The sequence below is a fragment of the Micropterus salmoides genome, unplaced genomic scaffold (genome assembly GCF_014851395.1).
Source record: "Micropterus salmoides isolate LMB-PRFRI ecotype aquatic unplaced genomic scaffold, ASM1485139v1 Ms_hic_scaffold_22, whole genome shotgun sequence".
Lineage (NCBI taxonomy): Eukaryota > Metazoa > Chordata > Actinopteri > Centrarchiformes > Centrarchidae > Micropterus > Micropterus salmoides.
In genome coordinates, this window is record NW_024041373.1 from 18,256,256 (window position 1) to 18,273,153 (window position 16,898).

The 16,898-nt window shown below is 39.9% G+C and overlaps 1 protein-coding gene across 4 annotated transcripts in view; it reads right to left on the reverse strand.

The window, feature by feature from the left end:
* Positions 1-16,898, reverse strand: part of LOC119917558 (VPS10 domain-containing receptor SorCS1-like) — a 54,478-nt gene that overhangs the window by 18,048 nt on the left and 19,532 nt on the right. For all 4 annotated transcript variants that reach the window (XM_038737929.1, XM_038737931.1, XM_038737932.1 and 1 more), the window contains exons 3-10: positions 15,806-15,905; positions 15,421-15,579; positions 13,995-14,068; positions 6,125-6,189; positions 5,511-5,629; positions 5,082-5,171; positions 2,242-2,421; positions 375-521 (exon numbers count right to left, since the gene is read on the reverse strand). In XM_038737929.1, the coding sequence (XP_038593857.1) occupies positions 375-521; positions 2,242-2,421; positions 5,082-5,171; positions 5,511-5,629; positions 6,125-6,189; positions 13,995-14,068; positions 15,421-15,579; positions 15,806-15,905 (934 nt within the window). The remainder of the gene's footprint in view (positions 1-374; positions 522-2,241; positions 2,422-5,081; positions 5,172-5,510; positions 5,630-6,124; positions 6,190-13,994; positions 14,069-15,420; positions 15,580-15,805; positions 15,906-16,898) is intronic.

Sequence of the window (16,898 nt, forward strand, 5' to 3'; positions counted from 1 at the left end):
AAGGACAGTTATGTTAAAATAGTGTTACCTTTAAAGTGTTTATGAGTGGGGTTTGCCAAATTTAGTGACACAAAGTTGAAATTACAATGTCAGGTCAAGTCATTTTTTTTTATTATTGCCCAACATTACAAATCACAGATTTGCCTCTTGGAGCTTTATAATCTGTAGACCATCTTTCCTTTGACCACTGACCCTCAAGATATGTTAAATTATTTAAAAGGTCTTTTCAGTTACTGACATAGTCTGAGTTATGTTGATGTGATGCATCTTTATTTGCACTCTTTGACCATGGCATTGCATGGTTTGGTATTTTTTGAGCACATAATGGAAATCCAAATAACAAAATTTATCTCTCTCGTCAGTGGCCCACTTACTTGTTCACAATAGACCTTGTTTCCCTGGAGATCAGTTGTTGGAGCCTGAAGAAGACGCCAGTCTCTCCCCTTGTTGTATGTGATATAAGTTTTCACTTGGTTCTCAACAACTTTATTTGACAGGAACACCCCTTTAATCCCGGCAACCTGCGAACATGAGAGGCGAAGAGCAGTAGGGTGGAAAATAACAAAAAAATGGAGGGGAAAAAAATAACCGTAAATTATTCAGACTTAAGTAAAGCTGAAGGCCTAGTTCGGAGAGGAAGAGATGTCTGAAAGTGATAGTTTTTCTGACAGGGAGCACTATTTTGGACCATCTGTAGGACTCAGAGAATCAAAACAACATATGGTGCAGCCCTGAGATATTTCTTCTTCTTTGTATTTATGTGCACAGAGATGCAGACTTTAACATGCAGCCATCACTTGAGTTCACATTTCTCTACTATTTAGAGAGCACAAAACTTTTGTCAAAGGAAAAATGACCATTTCATATTTACCATTTAGGTCAAGTCATTGTAGCTAAATATTTCTGGGCATAAAATGTGTGAAGGAGGGAGGTCAGCGTGCAGTGAAAGTAACCGATGCTGATGGCTTTCTTAGCTGTGTGCTTGTAACAATGTGATGCTTTTACTGCTGGCTGCTGATGAGGATGATCTAGAGTGATGCATACATGTGCAGTCACTGCAACCTCATAGCACATCTGTCGACACAGATAAAACATGTTCAGGGCACAAGTTAAAGCTGCTATTTTTCCTGTATTGTGATTATGGGCTGTAAGTGATGCTAAACTTGCGTATAGGTGGTAGTTACCTAAAGACTGAACCTAATAAATGTGATGCAATGATGTCACAATTAATTAGGTATGAGAGAGACACTCAGATGCTGCAGAATAAAATGCAATGTACCAACATCTGTTCCATTATGGTGAGTACATCTAAGAGCAGGGTACACTTAGTGAAAAACAGCAGAAAATCAGAGTAAAGTTTAAGGCTGTCTGTTAGTACTTTACTTGTCAGAGTCAGAGTCCATTTTATTCTTTGTGAAAGCTCCCAAACCAGATATTTAAATTCGGATGGTGCTCTTAGATGCACAAAAGGAATGCGGCTTGTTTGTTTCTTCTCATGGTAAAAGGCATGAAAGTTAGGGGTGATTGGAGACTCCAAATTTCATGAATTCAATGTGAGTGGACTATAGTTTAATAGTTTTGGGTTTTGGACTGATGAAACAAGCCGGTTGGATTAAACAAGGCATCTGATGACATCACTTTGGGCTCCAGGAAATTACAACAGGCAATTTCCACTATTTTGTGTAATTTTATGGACTTTAAAAATGTTTGTTAGAGTAATCATTAATGAAAGTTATCATCTGTTGCAGTCCCTTTCTCGTCTGGAGATTATATAGTCAGAAAATCAATTTTCAATTACATAAAACAGATAAAACAGCAAATACTCAAATTTGAGTAGCAAATGTTTGACATTTTATATTTGATAAATGATTAATCAAAATTTTGATTATTTTCTGTCAATTGATTCTGACTTTTAACTCACTCATGGGCAGCATATGAACATCTGTAATATGCAGGCATGATTGTAGAATTTTACAAATAGTTTATAATACTGCATAATAGAAAATAATTGTGCATGTATAATTGCACTAATGATTGCACAAATTAGTTATTACATTTTTAAAATGCAAGTAGCATGATATTTGATTGGTTTGATAGTATACATTTGTGACACATTGTCCTCTAAAACTACAGCAGTTACATAACCAGGCAAGTAATATGAGTTGGTCTCACATGGATGAATAGCATGAAGACATGTAAAAGGATGACAGCACCACCACCAACAGCACCGCTGCTGCCTACCTCATATAGGTCTATCATGATGTTGCCCTCCGGTCCTCCGCTGCTCACAACGTTCTCCAGCATCAAGGTGAAGAACAGCCCTCTGGACTCAGACATGTACAGGTTGTAAGAGTCATTCTGGTGCCAGTCCTGAATCGCTGCCACCACCTGGTTATCGTCTGTGCTGATTATCTGCAAGTCCTAAATACGTGAAATTCATAAGATGTCTCTGTGTGGAGCCAACAAAGCTTTAAGAATTGATTTAAAAGGTGTTCTCTCAACAAAAAAGTGGGAATCTGCATGGGAGCGTGCACATAGTGGCCACAGAGCTCAAGCAGCAAGCTAGCAATTTGTCACTTCTTGATTCAGTCGGGATCAGCAGCGATTAGACCTCAGGCGCTTCATGCAATGTACTAAAAATGAAGACAGGCTCCATTTAATTTTACTGAATCCCTTATCCAGAGTGAGGTGAGGTAGGGGCTGGTGTCCTTCTCAAGGGAGTTTTGACAGTATACATGGATGGATGGATTGATCGAAAAAATATTGTGGGTACTAAATCTCTCCTGTTGTTACAGTGAGGAAAATAAGTATTTGAACACCCTGCTATTTTGCAAGTTCTCCCACTTAGAAATCATGGAGGGGTCTGAAATTGTCATCGTAGGTGCATGTCCACTGTGAGAGACATAATCTAAAAAAGAAAAATCCAGAAATCACAATGTATGATTTTTTAACTATTTATTTGTATAATACAGCTGCAAATAAGTATTTGAACACCTGAGAAAATCAATGTTAATATTTGGTACAGTAGCCTTTGTTTGCAATTACAGAGGTCAAACGCTTCCTGTAGTTTTTCACCAGGTTTGCACACTGCAGGAGGGATTTTGGCCCACTCCTCCACACAGATCTTCTCTAGATCAGTCAGGTTTCTGGGCTGTCGCTGAGAAACACGGAGTTTGAGCTCCCTCCAAAGATTCTCTATTGGGTTTAGGTCTGGATACTGGCTAGGCCACGCCAGAACCTTGATATGCTTCTTACAGAGCCACTCCTTGCTTATCCTGGCTGTGTGCTTCGGGTCATTGTCATGTTGGAAGACCCGGCCTCGACCCATCTTCAATGCTCTAACTGAGGGAAGGAGGTTGTTCCCCAAAATCTCACAATACATGGCCCCGGTCATCCTCTCCTTAATACAGTGCAGTCGCCCTGTCCCATGTGCAGAAAAACACCCCCAAAGCATGATGCTACCACCCCCATGCTTCACAGTAGGGATGGTGTTCTTGGGATGGTGCTCATCATTCTTCTTCCTCCAAACACGGTTAGTGGAATTATGACCGAAAAGTTCTATTTTGGTCTCATCTGACCACATGACTTTCTCCCATGACTCCTCTGGATCATCCAAATGGTCATTGGCAAACTTAAGACGGGCCTTGACATGTGCTGGTTTAAGCAGGGGAACCTTCCGTGCCATGCGTGATTTCAAACCATGACGTCTTAGTGTATTACCAACAGTAACCTTGGAAACGGTGGTCCCAGCGCTTTTCAGGTCATTGACCAGCTCCTCCCGTGTAGTTCTGGGCTGATTTCTCACTTTTCTTAGGATCATTGAGACCCCACGAGGTGAAATCTTGCATGGAGCCCCAGTCTGAGGGAGACTGACAGTCATGTTTAGCTTCTTCCATTTTCTAATGATTGCTCCAACAGTGGACCTTTTTTCACCAAGCTGCTTGGCAATTTCCCCGTAGCCCTTTCCAGCCTTGTGGAGGTGTACAATTTTGTCTCTAGTGTCTTTGGACAGCTCTTTGGTCTTGGCCATGTTAGTAGTTGGATTCTTACTGATTGTATGGGGTGGACAGGTGTCTTTATGCAGCTAACGACCTCAAACAGTTGCATCTAATTTAGGATAATAAATGGAGTGGAGGTGGACATTTTGAAGCCAGACTAACAGGTCTTTGAGAGTCAGAATTCTAGCTGATAGACAGGTGTTCAAATACTTATTTGCAGCTGTATCATACAAATAAATAGTTAAAAAATCATACATTGTGATTTCTAGATTTTTTTTTTTTAGATTATGTCTCTCACAGTGGACATGCACCTACGATGACAATTTCAGACCCCTCCATGATTTCTGAGTGGGAGAACTTGCAAAATAGCAGGGTGTTCAAATACTTATTTTCCTCACTGTATGACACGGTCTCTCAAACCACTAAGCCACCCTGCTGTACTTTTAGTAAAGGGGATTCAGGGCCGAACACCGGTTGCCCCGGCCTTTCTGTGTGGATGTTGTCTGTGTGGATGTTGTTTGCGTGGGTTCTCTCCGGGTGCTCCGGCTTCCTCCCATGCAGGCTAGGTTAATTGGTGTCTCTAAAATTGTCTGTGAGTGTGAGTGGTTGTTTGTCTATGTGTGGCCCTGTGATGGACTGGCGACCTGTCCAGGGTGTACCCTGCCTTTTGCCCAATTTCAGCTGGGATTGGCTCCAGCCCCCTGCAACCCTGTACGCAGGATTAGCGGTTGATGATGGATGGATGGATGGATGGATGGATGGATGGAGTTCTGAGGAACACTGGCTGTGCAACTCCACATAAATGTAAGTAAATATCTCTTGATACAGTCGGGAGGGCAACTGATTAAAAACTGTGCATGGCTCTTAAACCAACACAAGATCTAAAGATATAATTATGCATAACTGAATCAATTTTCAGGAGGATAATAATGCGGAGTGAACAATTTAATGGATTTGTCATCAAACATTATGACTAACCAATCCTCACCACAAAATAGTCTGAAGGAATAAGTAAGAGTAAAATTCACAGTAAAATTAATGCTGCAGCTCGTTCCTTTGCATGTGCCTTCTTTCCAGTCTTACCTTTGGCAGAGTGTACTTGGGAAGCTTCATTGGGTAGAAAGCATTTCTTTTATAGGACACATAATGGACTGACTGGCCACCTACTGGTACCTAGAAAAGTAATATAGTGAAATTTTCAGTTCACATTTCAGGTAAATATTCATTAACTTCACTGTGTACACAGATTGCTAGCAGCATGTATCAAACAACTTAAACCAACTTAAACCAACACAGGTTTCCTACTAATTAAGGTGTTGTGCATTATGGCAGAGTGGAGTTGTAGTATAATACACAACACTGTGATTTCAATTTCATGCCATCCTTTCCCAGCATAATGGCCTCTTTTAGTAAATGAAAAACATGACTGTACATTAAAATGCGATCGAATGCAGTGGTTTTACAGCTTTTAATTGTCTTTTAATGAAGCCAGACCTTGCAATAAAAACCCACCTGGATGAAAACGTATTCATCCTGAACCACCAGGGAATTAGGGATGATAAATCCAGGGAAAGGCTTGCCCTTGTTTCCATCAGAGCAATTCTGAAGTTTACAAGTTATGTACTGTGACCCTGTGGGTAAACAAGAAATGAGTGCTAAAAATATAACAAAGGGAAAAACAAACATCCTTCTGTAGTCCACATTCAAGGTTTTAACTGAGCTATAGAGGCAAAATTTTGGAGGCCAATCCTTATTCTCACTAATAGATAAAATAGAGAGTGCTGTCCCAGTGTGTTAGCATCAGCCAAATGAGGCGGTCTCCCGAAGGACTAGGCATTAACACACGATGCCTTATGGAAGTCCCCCCCCCCCTGCACTGTGGCCAAGAAAAGAGCCAAGTTGCAGCCTGGCCCACACAGCTTAATCGTATGAAGACTCTTCATGTAGTCAATACAGATGGAGAGAAGAGTTTTACTGTAGTAAAAAACAGTAATCTCTCGCTAGTTTATTTTAATTAAGGGTTAGGACTTACAACAAATGTGGACAATTTGATATTAAATCTATTTTCATATATTCAATTTTGACTAATTTACTTTTCTGTGTTAACAAGGCATTCGTTTACTCACGTCCATCAGAGATGCTGATCTCCAGATGAATCATTCCTTGTTCTTTGTCTAAACCCAGTCTGGACCTGTAACATCATGACAAACATGTAATAAACATTAGATTCCTGCCTAAAGCAAGTATCCATTAATAATGGCATCATGTGCATTAATAATGACAGCACATAGCCACTTTTAGATCAGTTGATCCCAACCATTTTGTTATCCCTGTTTATAGCCTCTTGAAAACAGAAGTTGTATTGTACGCCTAAGTTGTTCAGCCAAAGACTGATTTTTTCTTCTCAGATAGTTTTCTCCTTCTCAAATAATTTTATTTGTTATTTATTTGAATTTAAATAATAATGAATAAAAAGGCCTCGAAAACCTTTCCACCAAAATGAGATGGCTATACCAGCTCTTTGAAGGTTCTGACTTAGCCTAGTTATAATGCAAGTTCACTAGGAGATTTACACATCTAAATAAAAATGGGGTGCACCACACACATTAACTCTCTCGCCTGTCATTCACCGTTCTTGTGCAGAGTTTAGCGTGCATTCCGTGCTGTCGACAACTGTATGCACGTCGTGGTTCCTCTATTTCAAATAGCCGGCTATTTAAAAACAATAAAATATTCTTTGTGTGGTTCATCAACGGTGATAATTTTTCCGAAAGTCCCACAAGGTGCGGACAACTCAGAACAACACCAGTGAAGCTGGGGCTCTGTCTCTTCAGCAAGTGTTCCTCTTCTGCCACTACCTACACGCTACGCCTACACAAGCGCACTGACGACCCAGGGTTAGGGGTTACAATTTTGGATTTATTTACGCACTTTAAAAACATTCAACAAAGCCCATCTATGCATTAAATCTTCGACTATTCGGGGTCAGCCCTACTCAAATTACAAAATATTATGCTAAATGACTAGCTAGCAAGTCTCAGTTAGATTAGCAAAATACCACTTGTGCTAAAGTGCATTAATAAAAGCTACTAGCTCTGAAACCCAGATGTTTCTGTGCATATATAAATGAAACTAAGTCATACCTACGTTTTCAAAAGATTAAACAGTTATGGTTAATAAATACAGTAGATAGGCCCTCATTTGTTATTTTTGTTATGTTCCTAGGGCATATTTGATAAAGTGATGTTAAATAAAATAATAATTATAACAACAAAACAAAGAAAAATTAAAAATGTTCACACAATAAATGCATTTAGCTAACAGTAACACTTTCAATATTTGTAGTTTACATTAGAGTTAGATTTTCATTTTGTGTAAGGGTATAAGAGATGCAGCTGATGATCTTTACTTTTCTCTCAGGAGCAATAATACATACAATCTGATCTATTAAGACTGGCCTCACAGATTTGACCTGCGCTGCACTTTACGGTAAGGTGTATTGCACCTCAATTTCATTCACTTTCAATAAAGATTCTTCATGATAGCAGTTAAGTACAGAACGGCAGGAGTGACCACTTGTTGTATTAATAGTAGCTGTTGTGACAGAAGATGGGATTCTTCTCATTTTCCAAACCTATAATATAAAAAGCCCCGGTCTTGCTTCCCTCAGCACTCTGTAATTGCCTCGCAGCTCCATCTCTTTTAATGGACTTCCTGTCAAATACTTCATCCAATTCTATCACTGAACAGCAGCCCTGGCTCTTAAATAAACCTCTGCAATGTTACTCTGTGTTCTCCCATGACTAACATCACTGCGTCTGCCTAGCATGGGTGTCTGTTAACATGTTTTTGTAAATCATGTTTGGCAGATTTTCAGGAAGTGATGAAAGTAATTCTTTCATAGCAGATCTCTGATGGTGTGGGGAGCATTTTTTTCTGCCACGACTTATTTCTTCAAAGACAAAAGGAAGTAGGCTACATATTTTCACATCCAACATTTGATTTTTGATTGATCATCTTGTTAACACTCAACTTCAAGATGATGCAAGAAATCTCAGACACCATTGTCCAGCATATTGACTCAAAAGGAAAACATCCAACAGATTGGAATATAAATGAATCCTGTGTATATTAATATTAACTATGCTGTGATAATTAACTACATTTTTCAAAACAAGTAGCAGTGTAATATTTATGATGTTAACTGTAAATTGTTCCTGATACAGTATATGGGAGAAAGGACGGTCTATTGATGTTTGGTATAAACCTAAATTACGAACATATTCTTATACAAAACAGCTACAGTGCAGAGCCTTATGTGAAGCAGGATTTAAAAGTCAAAGATTTCTATGTGCACAGCTGAGCTTGGGTACGTCACCATTAGCTAGACACAGATTTAATTGTTTCCCTGAAGAGAAAACGCTTTGTTTGTTATGTGAATTAGATGAGATTGAAGATGAAGTCCATTTTATGTTTTATTGCTCATTAGGGGCTACACTTTTTGGTAATATGTCCTTTATTTCTGATTAGCTTTTATGCATAGACGATAATTAAAAAAAAAAGTGTTGTAGGAGGGGAACCGTGTGGCAGATTTTATCTTACGAGCTTGGGAAAGAAACTAAATATCTTTGTAATGTAATATATGAAAGAAGTTATACTCTTGTCTGACAAATGTTTCACCACTGCAACTGCATTTTTGGTCCATGTGGGCCATGTGTGCATTTTTTTGACTCAATACATAATTAACTACCCACACAAAAGTATAGAGTCACTAACTCTTGTGGATTTACTAATGCAGCTGTTTTAGGTTATGCAGATGTTCTCAGCTAACTGTAAATTGTGGTACAATTCCCACAGTTTCTGTATACATTAGTAAAAACAAATTAGACAGTAGAGAAGGAGCATGTTATAGATGACTGCTCAACCCCATAAAAAATGAGTGTCATACACCCACCTTCCCTTTGAAGATACAAATATCAGCCTCATTAAACAAGAGTGCTTTGTCTGATATGTACTTGGTCACCACCTCCTACTCCTGATTTTTATTTACTGTAATATTGTTGTTAATATGTTAGGTCATTGTATTTCCCAGAACAATGCAAAAGCTGCAAAAACATGTACCGTCACTCCAAGCCCCGTGATTTATCTGTGGTTTTGCTTTTTTAGTTCTATGTGTGAAAGTGATTTTGTAGCCAACAACTATAAAAAACATTATAAATGAAACATTCATCCAGGGTCATAATTCCTGTACCAGCACTCAACAGCTAATAACATTAAAACACTCAATGAGGTACCCAGAAGCTCTCTACCACATCATCAGTCCGGATTCTGTAAAATAAATCACGTATCATACAAAATAAATGGAAAAACTGATGAATAATATTTGGATGTGACTCAATTTCTAATACACTGTGGTATTCCACCACTATTTCATGAGCAAACTGCATTAAATGGATCAAATATTAATCAGTATGTGTAAACTAGACCCTTAATACACAATGTAAAAAAAAGTAATAAAGGAAAACACACTATAACATACACACATTATTCATCAATCCATGATCTGCCTCCCTAAAAACCTATCCTGGTTTGGTGTTCAATAATAAAAGCAATAGGATTAAAATGTGTAATGGTTCATTTACGCAATATTTACCTTTAAGGGTTCAGTGTGTAAGATTTAGTGGCGTCTAGTGGTGAAGGTTGTGAATCGCAACCATCGGTCCGGTCTACCACTGCACCCTACCCTTTCAAAGAGCGTAGGACAGTTATGGTGGCTGACACAGCACAAAAGATTTCTCTTCTGAGACAACCGACAGTAGCCAGTCAAGAAATGAGGTTTCTTTAGGTATATTTTTCAGGGCTCTCAAGACTCACGGATTCACCGTGAGACACACACATTTCAACCAGTTCACATGCTCTCACGCCACACCTTGTATTTCTCACGCTGAGAAGTAAGAGATAATGCCCATGAAAATGTCCTGCTATATACAATTTTTGGATGAGGCACAGGCATACAGAGTTTTCTGCAGAGCTCACAGCTTTCTCTGTACCTTAAAATGCCAGAGCCGTTAAGCCGATCAGAAATTCGAATTCAAAATTCGAATTTGTTGTTTCCGGGTAAATTCCGTGATCCCGCTGCAAGGACGTTCGTTACCAGGCAAAATGCATGCACGCGTGCGCACACAGGAAGTTGGAAGAGCAAGCTCGATGAATGCAGGTTTTTTTGGCATTCTGATTTTATGATTCCTGGAAGAAATCACTTGCCTGTGATCAAATATAGTGAAAGCAACTGATGTTTGGGAGTATAGCCAAATGCGTGCTAAATTATTACTGATGCAGTCAAAAACTCTCCAACCTCTTTGCAACCAGAAGCTTTGGCTTAGCCAGAGGTGAACAAAGTAGGCCTGTTCAGATCCTTTTTTTAAGTAAAAGTACTAATACCTCACTGTAAAAATACACAAGTAAAAGTACTGCATTGAATATGTTTAGTAAAAGTATGTAAGAAGGCTATAAGCAGAAATATAAAGATAAAAGTAGCCTACTCAAAGCAGAAAGAAATATGTCCCCTATGACTATTATGTCATTAGATTATTATTCCTCATGCATTACTGCAGTTGGTTGAGGTTGAACAATGTTGTATCAGACTGCAATTAATGATTATTTTCATTAAGTATTAATCAGCTGATTATTCTCCATTAATCAATTGTAAAGATTCTGAAAATAGTGAGAAATGTTGTCACAGTTACCCAGAGCAAGTGACAGCTTCACAATGCTTGTTTTGTCAAAACCTCAAAATTATTAAAGCTACATTAAAATAATCAAAAAAGGAAAAGCAGCAAATCTTCACATTTATGAAGCTGGAACCATGAAATGCTTTGTCATTTGGCCATGAAATGCTTGTCATTTGGCCTTACTAATGTAGGCCTACTAGCTGTAGGCTACTTGTATAAACTGTTAAGTAATTTAATTTATAACAAAACATTACATTTTTTTATTCTCTTCATATGTTTTAAGTAACTAGTACCTGTAGCTGTAGATATGAATGGGTAATTCTAAGGTAATAAAAACAAAATGGGTTATTATGTAAGGTCTGAAAACATAGTTATGGATCTTATATTGCATTTCTGTCAATAGATCCTCAGAAATATTACATACTGAACCTTAGTAACACTGGTGGAATTTACATTTACTCAAGTACTGTCATTAAGTCCAATGTTAAGGTATTTGTACTTGGATATTTCCATTCCATGTTACTTTATACTTCTTTTCCTACTGTTGTACTTTTTACTCCACTATGTTTATCTGACACCTGTAGATACTACTTTTCAAATTAAGATTTTACATAGTAAAACATGTGATAAGGTTAAAATATAATATAAATATAACAAATACTGTTTGACAAAAAAGCAGTATTCATGTGGAGCCCCTTGTCCCAGGTTTCAGATGCCAATGAGTTGTTGAATTTCCAGCAAAAGGGTGCTTTTCTACTCTAAGCCTCTCATTAATTATCTCACAACACCTAAGATTTGGGAACCACTGGTAGTGGTACCATACTACATATAAAGAAGTTAAAACTAGCTTGACCAGTAAAACATTAAAATTACTGGACTCTATGAGTACTACCTCCTCCAATCACACGCACGCACTTGCCCACTGAAATTTTATTTGCGTGACGTATAAATAACAGTGTCCCTACTGCCTCAGCATCCGACCGACTCTTCAGCAGACGGCGTCAGAGCGGCAGGGCTCATCGGTAGACGGCTCCGCCTGTGCTTATAGAACTAGGGTTACCATATCGTAACCTTCGTTCTATCTCACACAGGCTCTGCCCTCTACTGAACTCTATGGGTACAGTGGGTGGAGCCAGATGACTGTCCGCCCTAGCCGCGACCAGCCAAAGTCCACCACGCCAACCCGGTCGGAAACAGGCCGGCCAAAGCCCTGTCCACCACATCACCTAGTGACAGAATGGTGGGACACCCCTGAGAAGGTCGCAGGACCGATAGAGACTTGGCCTGACCATTAACACCTGCACTGCCCTGACTTCTCACTGGAACGTCAGGCACTGCCAGTGTATGTTCCCCCTCTACACCCAGTAGTCACCAGATCCTCACTTTTCAGATCCTAGGTCGCACTTGCGAGCAGGATCCTGAGAAGGATCCCGACATATCCAAGAGATAGAAACGCACAAACAGGCACAGTAAAAAGGGTCGTAGACACTTCCACACTTCCGAGTGGAATGTGCACACACCCTTCTCGCGCAACAATTGCAGTGCGATGCATCTGCTGAGCATGTGGGGGGCTAGCGAGTAGTTGACGGGGAGGCTAATGTATTTGTAGGCTACCCCCTGAGAGGTGAAGTGTAGAAATTCCCTGTTACTGTGTCACCTCGACATGAAATAGGCGTCTTTCAGGTCGATGGTGGTGAACCAGTTGCCGGGCTGCACTGGCTCCAGCAGTTTCTTGATCATCAGCACGTGGAAACACCCTTTTGTCCATTATGCTGGTTCAGGTGGCGGAGATCCAGAATGGCTCAGAAGCCTCTCGTCTTTTTGGGGACCAAAAAGTACATGGAGCAAGACCTCTGTGCATGTCATGCGCAGAGATGCCCCAAGACAGGCTGCTGAATGCAAGAATGAGCCGCTGTTCACTGTGATAAAGTGCCACGGGCCGCACCGCGGGAAGAGAGGTGTTGTCTGGTTGCATCTCTCCGGCTATATCTGACCTAGATTGGCGTTAGCTCGGCTCTTGCCGTCGTAGCTAGTCAGCTGAACGCTGCGCTGGTTCGGTTGAGGATATGTTGACAATGCGGTTGTGTGTTTTAGGAACCTACACACACTGTCAGTGAACTAGCAGTGTTCCCGTGGAACTGCCGTGAGAGTTAGCTCATGGAGGAAATGAAACCAACTGAAGCAGTGAGCAATCTCTTTCGTCCCGCTATACCGAGAGAGACCTGACTTTGGCCTGTCTCTCGAGCCGTTAGCTTAGCGTCGGTGAGCGCAGCGACGCGTTCGACACATCTAGCTCAATGGGATGGGGTTGGTGGTGAGGAAATTTCTAATAAACAATTTAACATTCACAAGCATCACCACAGTGTACACAAGCAGCACATGTTTGAACAGTGGCTTTGTGAATACAAGGCTGCAGGGCGAACCCCGAAGCCTCACCCCAGGAGTTAGCTCTTTGATGAGAGAAGTTAAAAAGTCAAAAAACGGTTTCCACATTCTCAAAAGCCTTACCATAGTGTACACAAGCAGCACATGTAAAACAATGGCGTCTTGAACACCAGACGGGATATTGTGGCAGCGTCAGCAGGCCTCTCTCCCTCCATAACGGTCACTTGGCCAGTCACTCCCTTCCCCAGCCGCAGGTTGGCTGGGGGAGGGGGGACTGGACTCGTCCGGGCAGGACATGGGTCACCTCGCCCGGGTGCAAAGATAATTTTCTAGAAGTGGCGATTCCATCCGAGGAGGTGGTAAATTCAGTGAGCAGTACGCCGTTTGCTGAAGAAAAAAGGTGAGGGACACTGCTGAGGTGGTATGGACACTGTTAAATACGTCACTCACGTCCTATTGGTCGGCTACGTGCACGATAAAATTTCAGTGGGCAAGTGCGTGCGTGTGATTGGAGGAGGTAGTACCCATAGAGTCCAGTAGAGGGCGGAGCCTGTGTGAGATAGAACAGTACTCTGGTAATTGTTATTGTTCATCTTTCTACCACATCCGTGTCCAGAATCTGGGAAAACTTGGCAAATCATCCAACATATTTTAATGAACATGTAAATACTGTATGTACAGTGAAGGCATTTCCCCTCTGCAGTTCTACTGCTGTGAAGAAGATGCTAAAAATGCAAACATTTTAATTAATTAATGTATAATCATTGATCTTGTCTGTTATCCATGGTGTTTTTAAAGCATATCAAAATATGCAGGAATACTGCAGCATCTCTCTCCTAGAAACACAAACTCTCTGTAAATGACTGATTGTTTATCTCACCAGTAGAATCTGTTGGGGACAACGCTGTCGTGCACAAGCTGCCATCTCCTCCCAAACTCAACAGAGACATAAAGCTGAAAAATGAGAGGAATGCATTAACCAAATGAGTTACAGTATAAAGCATCATTTTCCAAGTCAGAATATCCAAGAGAATTATTGCCTGATTTATGTCCAACAGTATTATCAGGCAGCTGTCAAGTTTGTAGATTTTGTTGTGTCAATATGGTGATGTTGTTTTGAATATTGAAGTACTGAGTGAATACTTTATGTGAAAATGCATCAATCGTGAGAAAATGCATCAGTTACACTCAAAAATAAAAACAGAAAATATTGAACATGATTAATTATGATGCTTTGGAAAAGAGGGAATGGAGGATATCCAAATTGGCCTCTGTATTAAAATCAAAGTGTCTCCTTATTTTAAAAGTATTATAAAATCACTAATGTAACTGTTGTTGTAATCTCTTTTTTCCACAAAGCCATTAGTCTCCTTTTTTACTGCAAAGTTGGACTTGTGTCCAGACATGGGCTGTCATCTTGCCATTAAGATCGAGCAGCAAGCATCTTGAGCTCAGAGCTTTACAAGGATAAGCAACATCATTTTGACTTATCTAAGAGCTTAAAACTTTTAAAAGACAAGACAGATAATCAATAAATGTAAAATGAAACCAAGATAACATTCATTTCAGCAGCGATAAAAGGGAAAAAAAGCAGATGAAATTTAGCTTGACAAAGAACAACCTGAAGGTAAACTTCTCTAGAGCATCTTTATTTTGACCCTTCGATGGCTCTCAACTATGCTTTCATCTACCTCCCTGCACCATTTATCTCACTACTCAGACCTTGACTGTTTTTCTCTGTGAAAATCAACTCTTCCAATAGCAGGCTGGGGAGGCTGAGTTTGATGTCTCTGGTGTTGAGTAAAGCAGACAGCAGGGTTCTCACACGGAGTAATGAAGGGTGTGTGTTTATGCTCACAATTGTGTGCAAGATTGTGGATTGTTTGGGGGTGTGTCTCCCTTGTTAACTTTCCCCTGTGCTGTCTAGGACACATCTGTTCAAAGTCAGAGTCTGCTACCAGACCTTGTGACTTGTTTAGGGGAGCAGGTGATCAGCTGCCTCTGTTTCGGCAACTCTAGCCTTGTTTTAAGTGGCAGGTGTCTGCTCATCAAGACCATATACAGAAAGCTAGTGGCTTTTATCAAAATGGATGCTTTCTACTGTGACAGCAACCTATGATTTGGATCATTTTATAGAGATATTAATTTTCAGGCTTGTGATATATAATCGGACAGAACAACAATCTGGCAGAATGCTCAAGCCAAGCTAACAAGAGCATGATAAGCACCAAGTGAACCATACACAACAGCCTATACTCACTTTTTTTATTCCACCCATTTCACGCCATCTGACAGCTACATGTTACCTTTTGGTCATGGCTGTAAGCCAGGATCCAGTCCTCCTGCTCGGGGTGAAAAAGCAGGCTGAGGATATCAAAGGCTAAGCTGTGTTTCTGATAGGACGCCCCCTCGTCAAGGCTAATGAGCAGGCTGTTCTCCACCTCCGGGTCGGTAAGTAACATGATCTGAGACGAGACAAGAAAGGAGACGGGGGAATCAGCGGCCCACCTTGACAGTATCCATTCCACAGGGCTTAAGTGTGCTTGTGCAATGTGCTGCTTGGAACAGACACATGGTGTAAGCTCCTGCAGGGCTGCTATGTAGTGAAAATGACAACTCTACATGCTATACAATAATAATAATTTATACAATACGAGGAGGATTTTTCATTATATGCATGTGGTAACTTACCTTCCTTTTGTTGTTTGGACTCACGTACAAGTAGCTCAGTATGGTTTTTGGCCCGACTTGCTCATTAAGTTTCTCATATGTGGTCCCATAATCAGTTGACCTAAAATTCAATTATAGGATAAAGTAAACAGGTTGTGGTGGCGAATGGAGCAACACCTACTAGTTAAGATGCTGATGGTACCATTAAGCATATCAGGCAAGCAGAAAATTGCAACAGCAGCAGTCATGAATCAATTTGCTAGATGAATGGAGATTTTTTTAATTATCAAAATAAACAACAATATCCTGTGTGGCATGCATGGTGAAGGGATGAGATATTATTATTACTATTATTATTATTGATGCTTTGGGGTAAAAATTTGTTTTTCTAATGTTTATTTTCATGTTTAATAACTCAAATGGAGGACTTGAGGACATACTGTCTATTGGCTGAAAAAAAGAAAAGCTTGACAACGGCAGGGTTTTTGAAACTTTTTCAAAACCAGACATATAATCAGAAATATTGATTGTCCTCCAAAAATGGCACCGCTTTGCTGAGTTCCTTTTGGATGTCATTTATTGTCACCAAAATAGATTCTGGTCTCAAATGAACACACATGCACACGATTGTGGATTATTGTTATTATTATTATTGTTGTTAAAGAGCAGTTGGGAACTATGTAATAATTATTCATTATTAACCCTTGTGTACTGATGACATTCCCACAGAACCTGTATGTGTAAAACTAAATAATATTGCAAAATCGACTACATTTTTCCCTTCAAATATTTCTTTATTTTATTGTGACCTTATTAAAATCCAATATGTAGAGATATATATTTAAGGGGAATCATTGTCTTTGCCACACACTGGGTTTGCACAAAATAAAGAAATTACCATAAAGCATTGGCCACTTAAGGTACACTTGTACAATCAAATGCAATTCAACACCACTATTCAGCCATAAACTTTATGATTTCAATGTTAATTGATTTATATTTTTTTTTAGAATTATTAACATAGTGGTGGTGTTGTACTGGACATTACATTGAAAGGTGCATGTATGTAAATGGGAAGCACAACAAATTAGAAACACCTGCCAATACAAGGTCC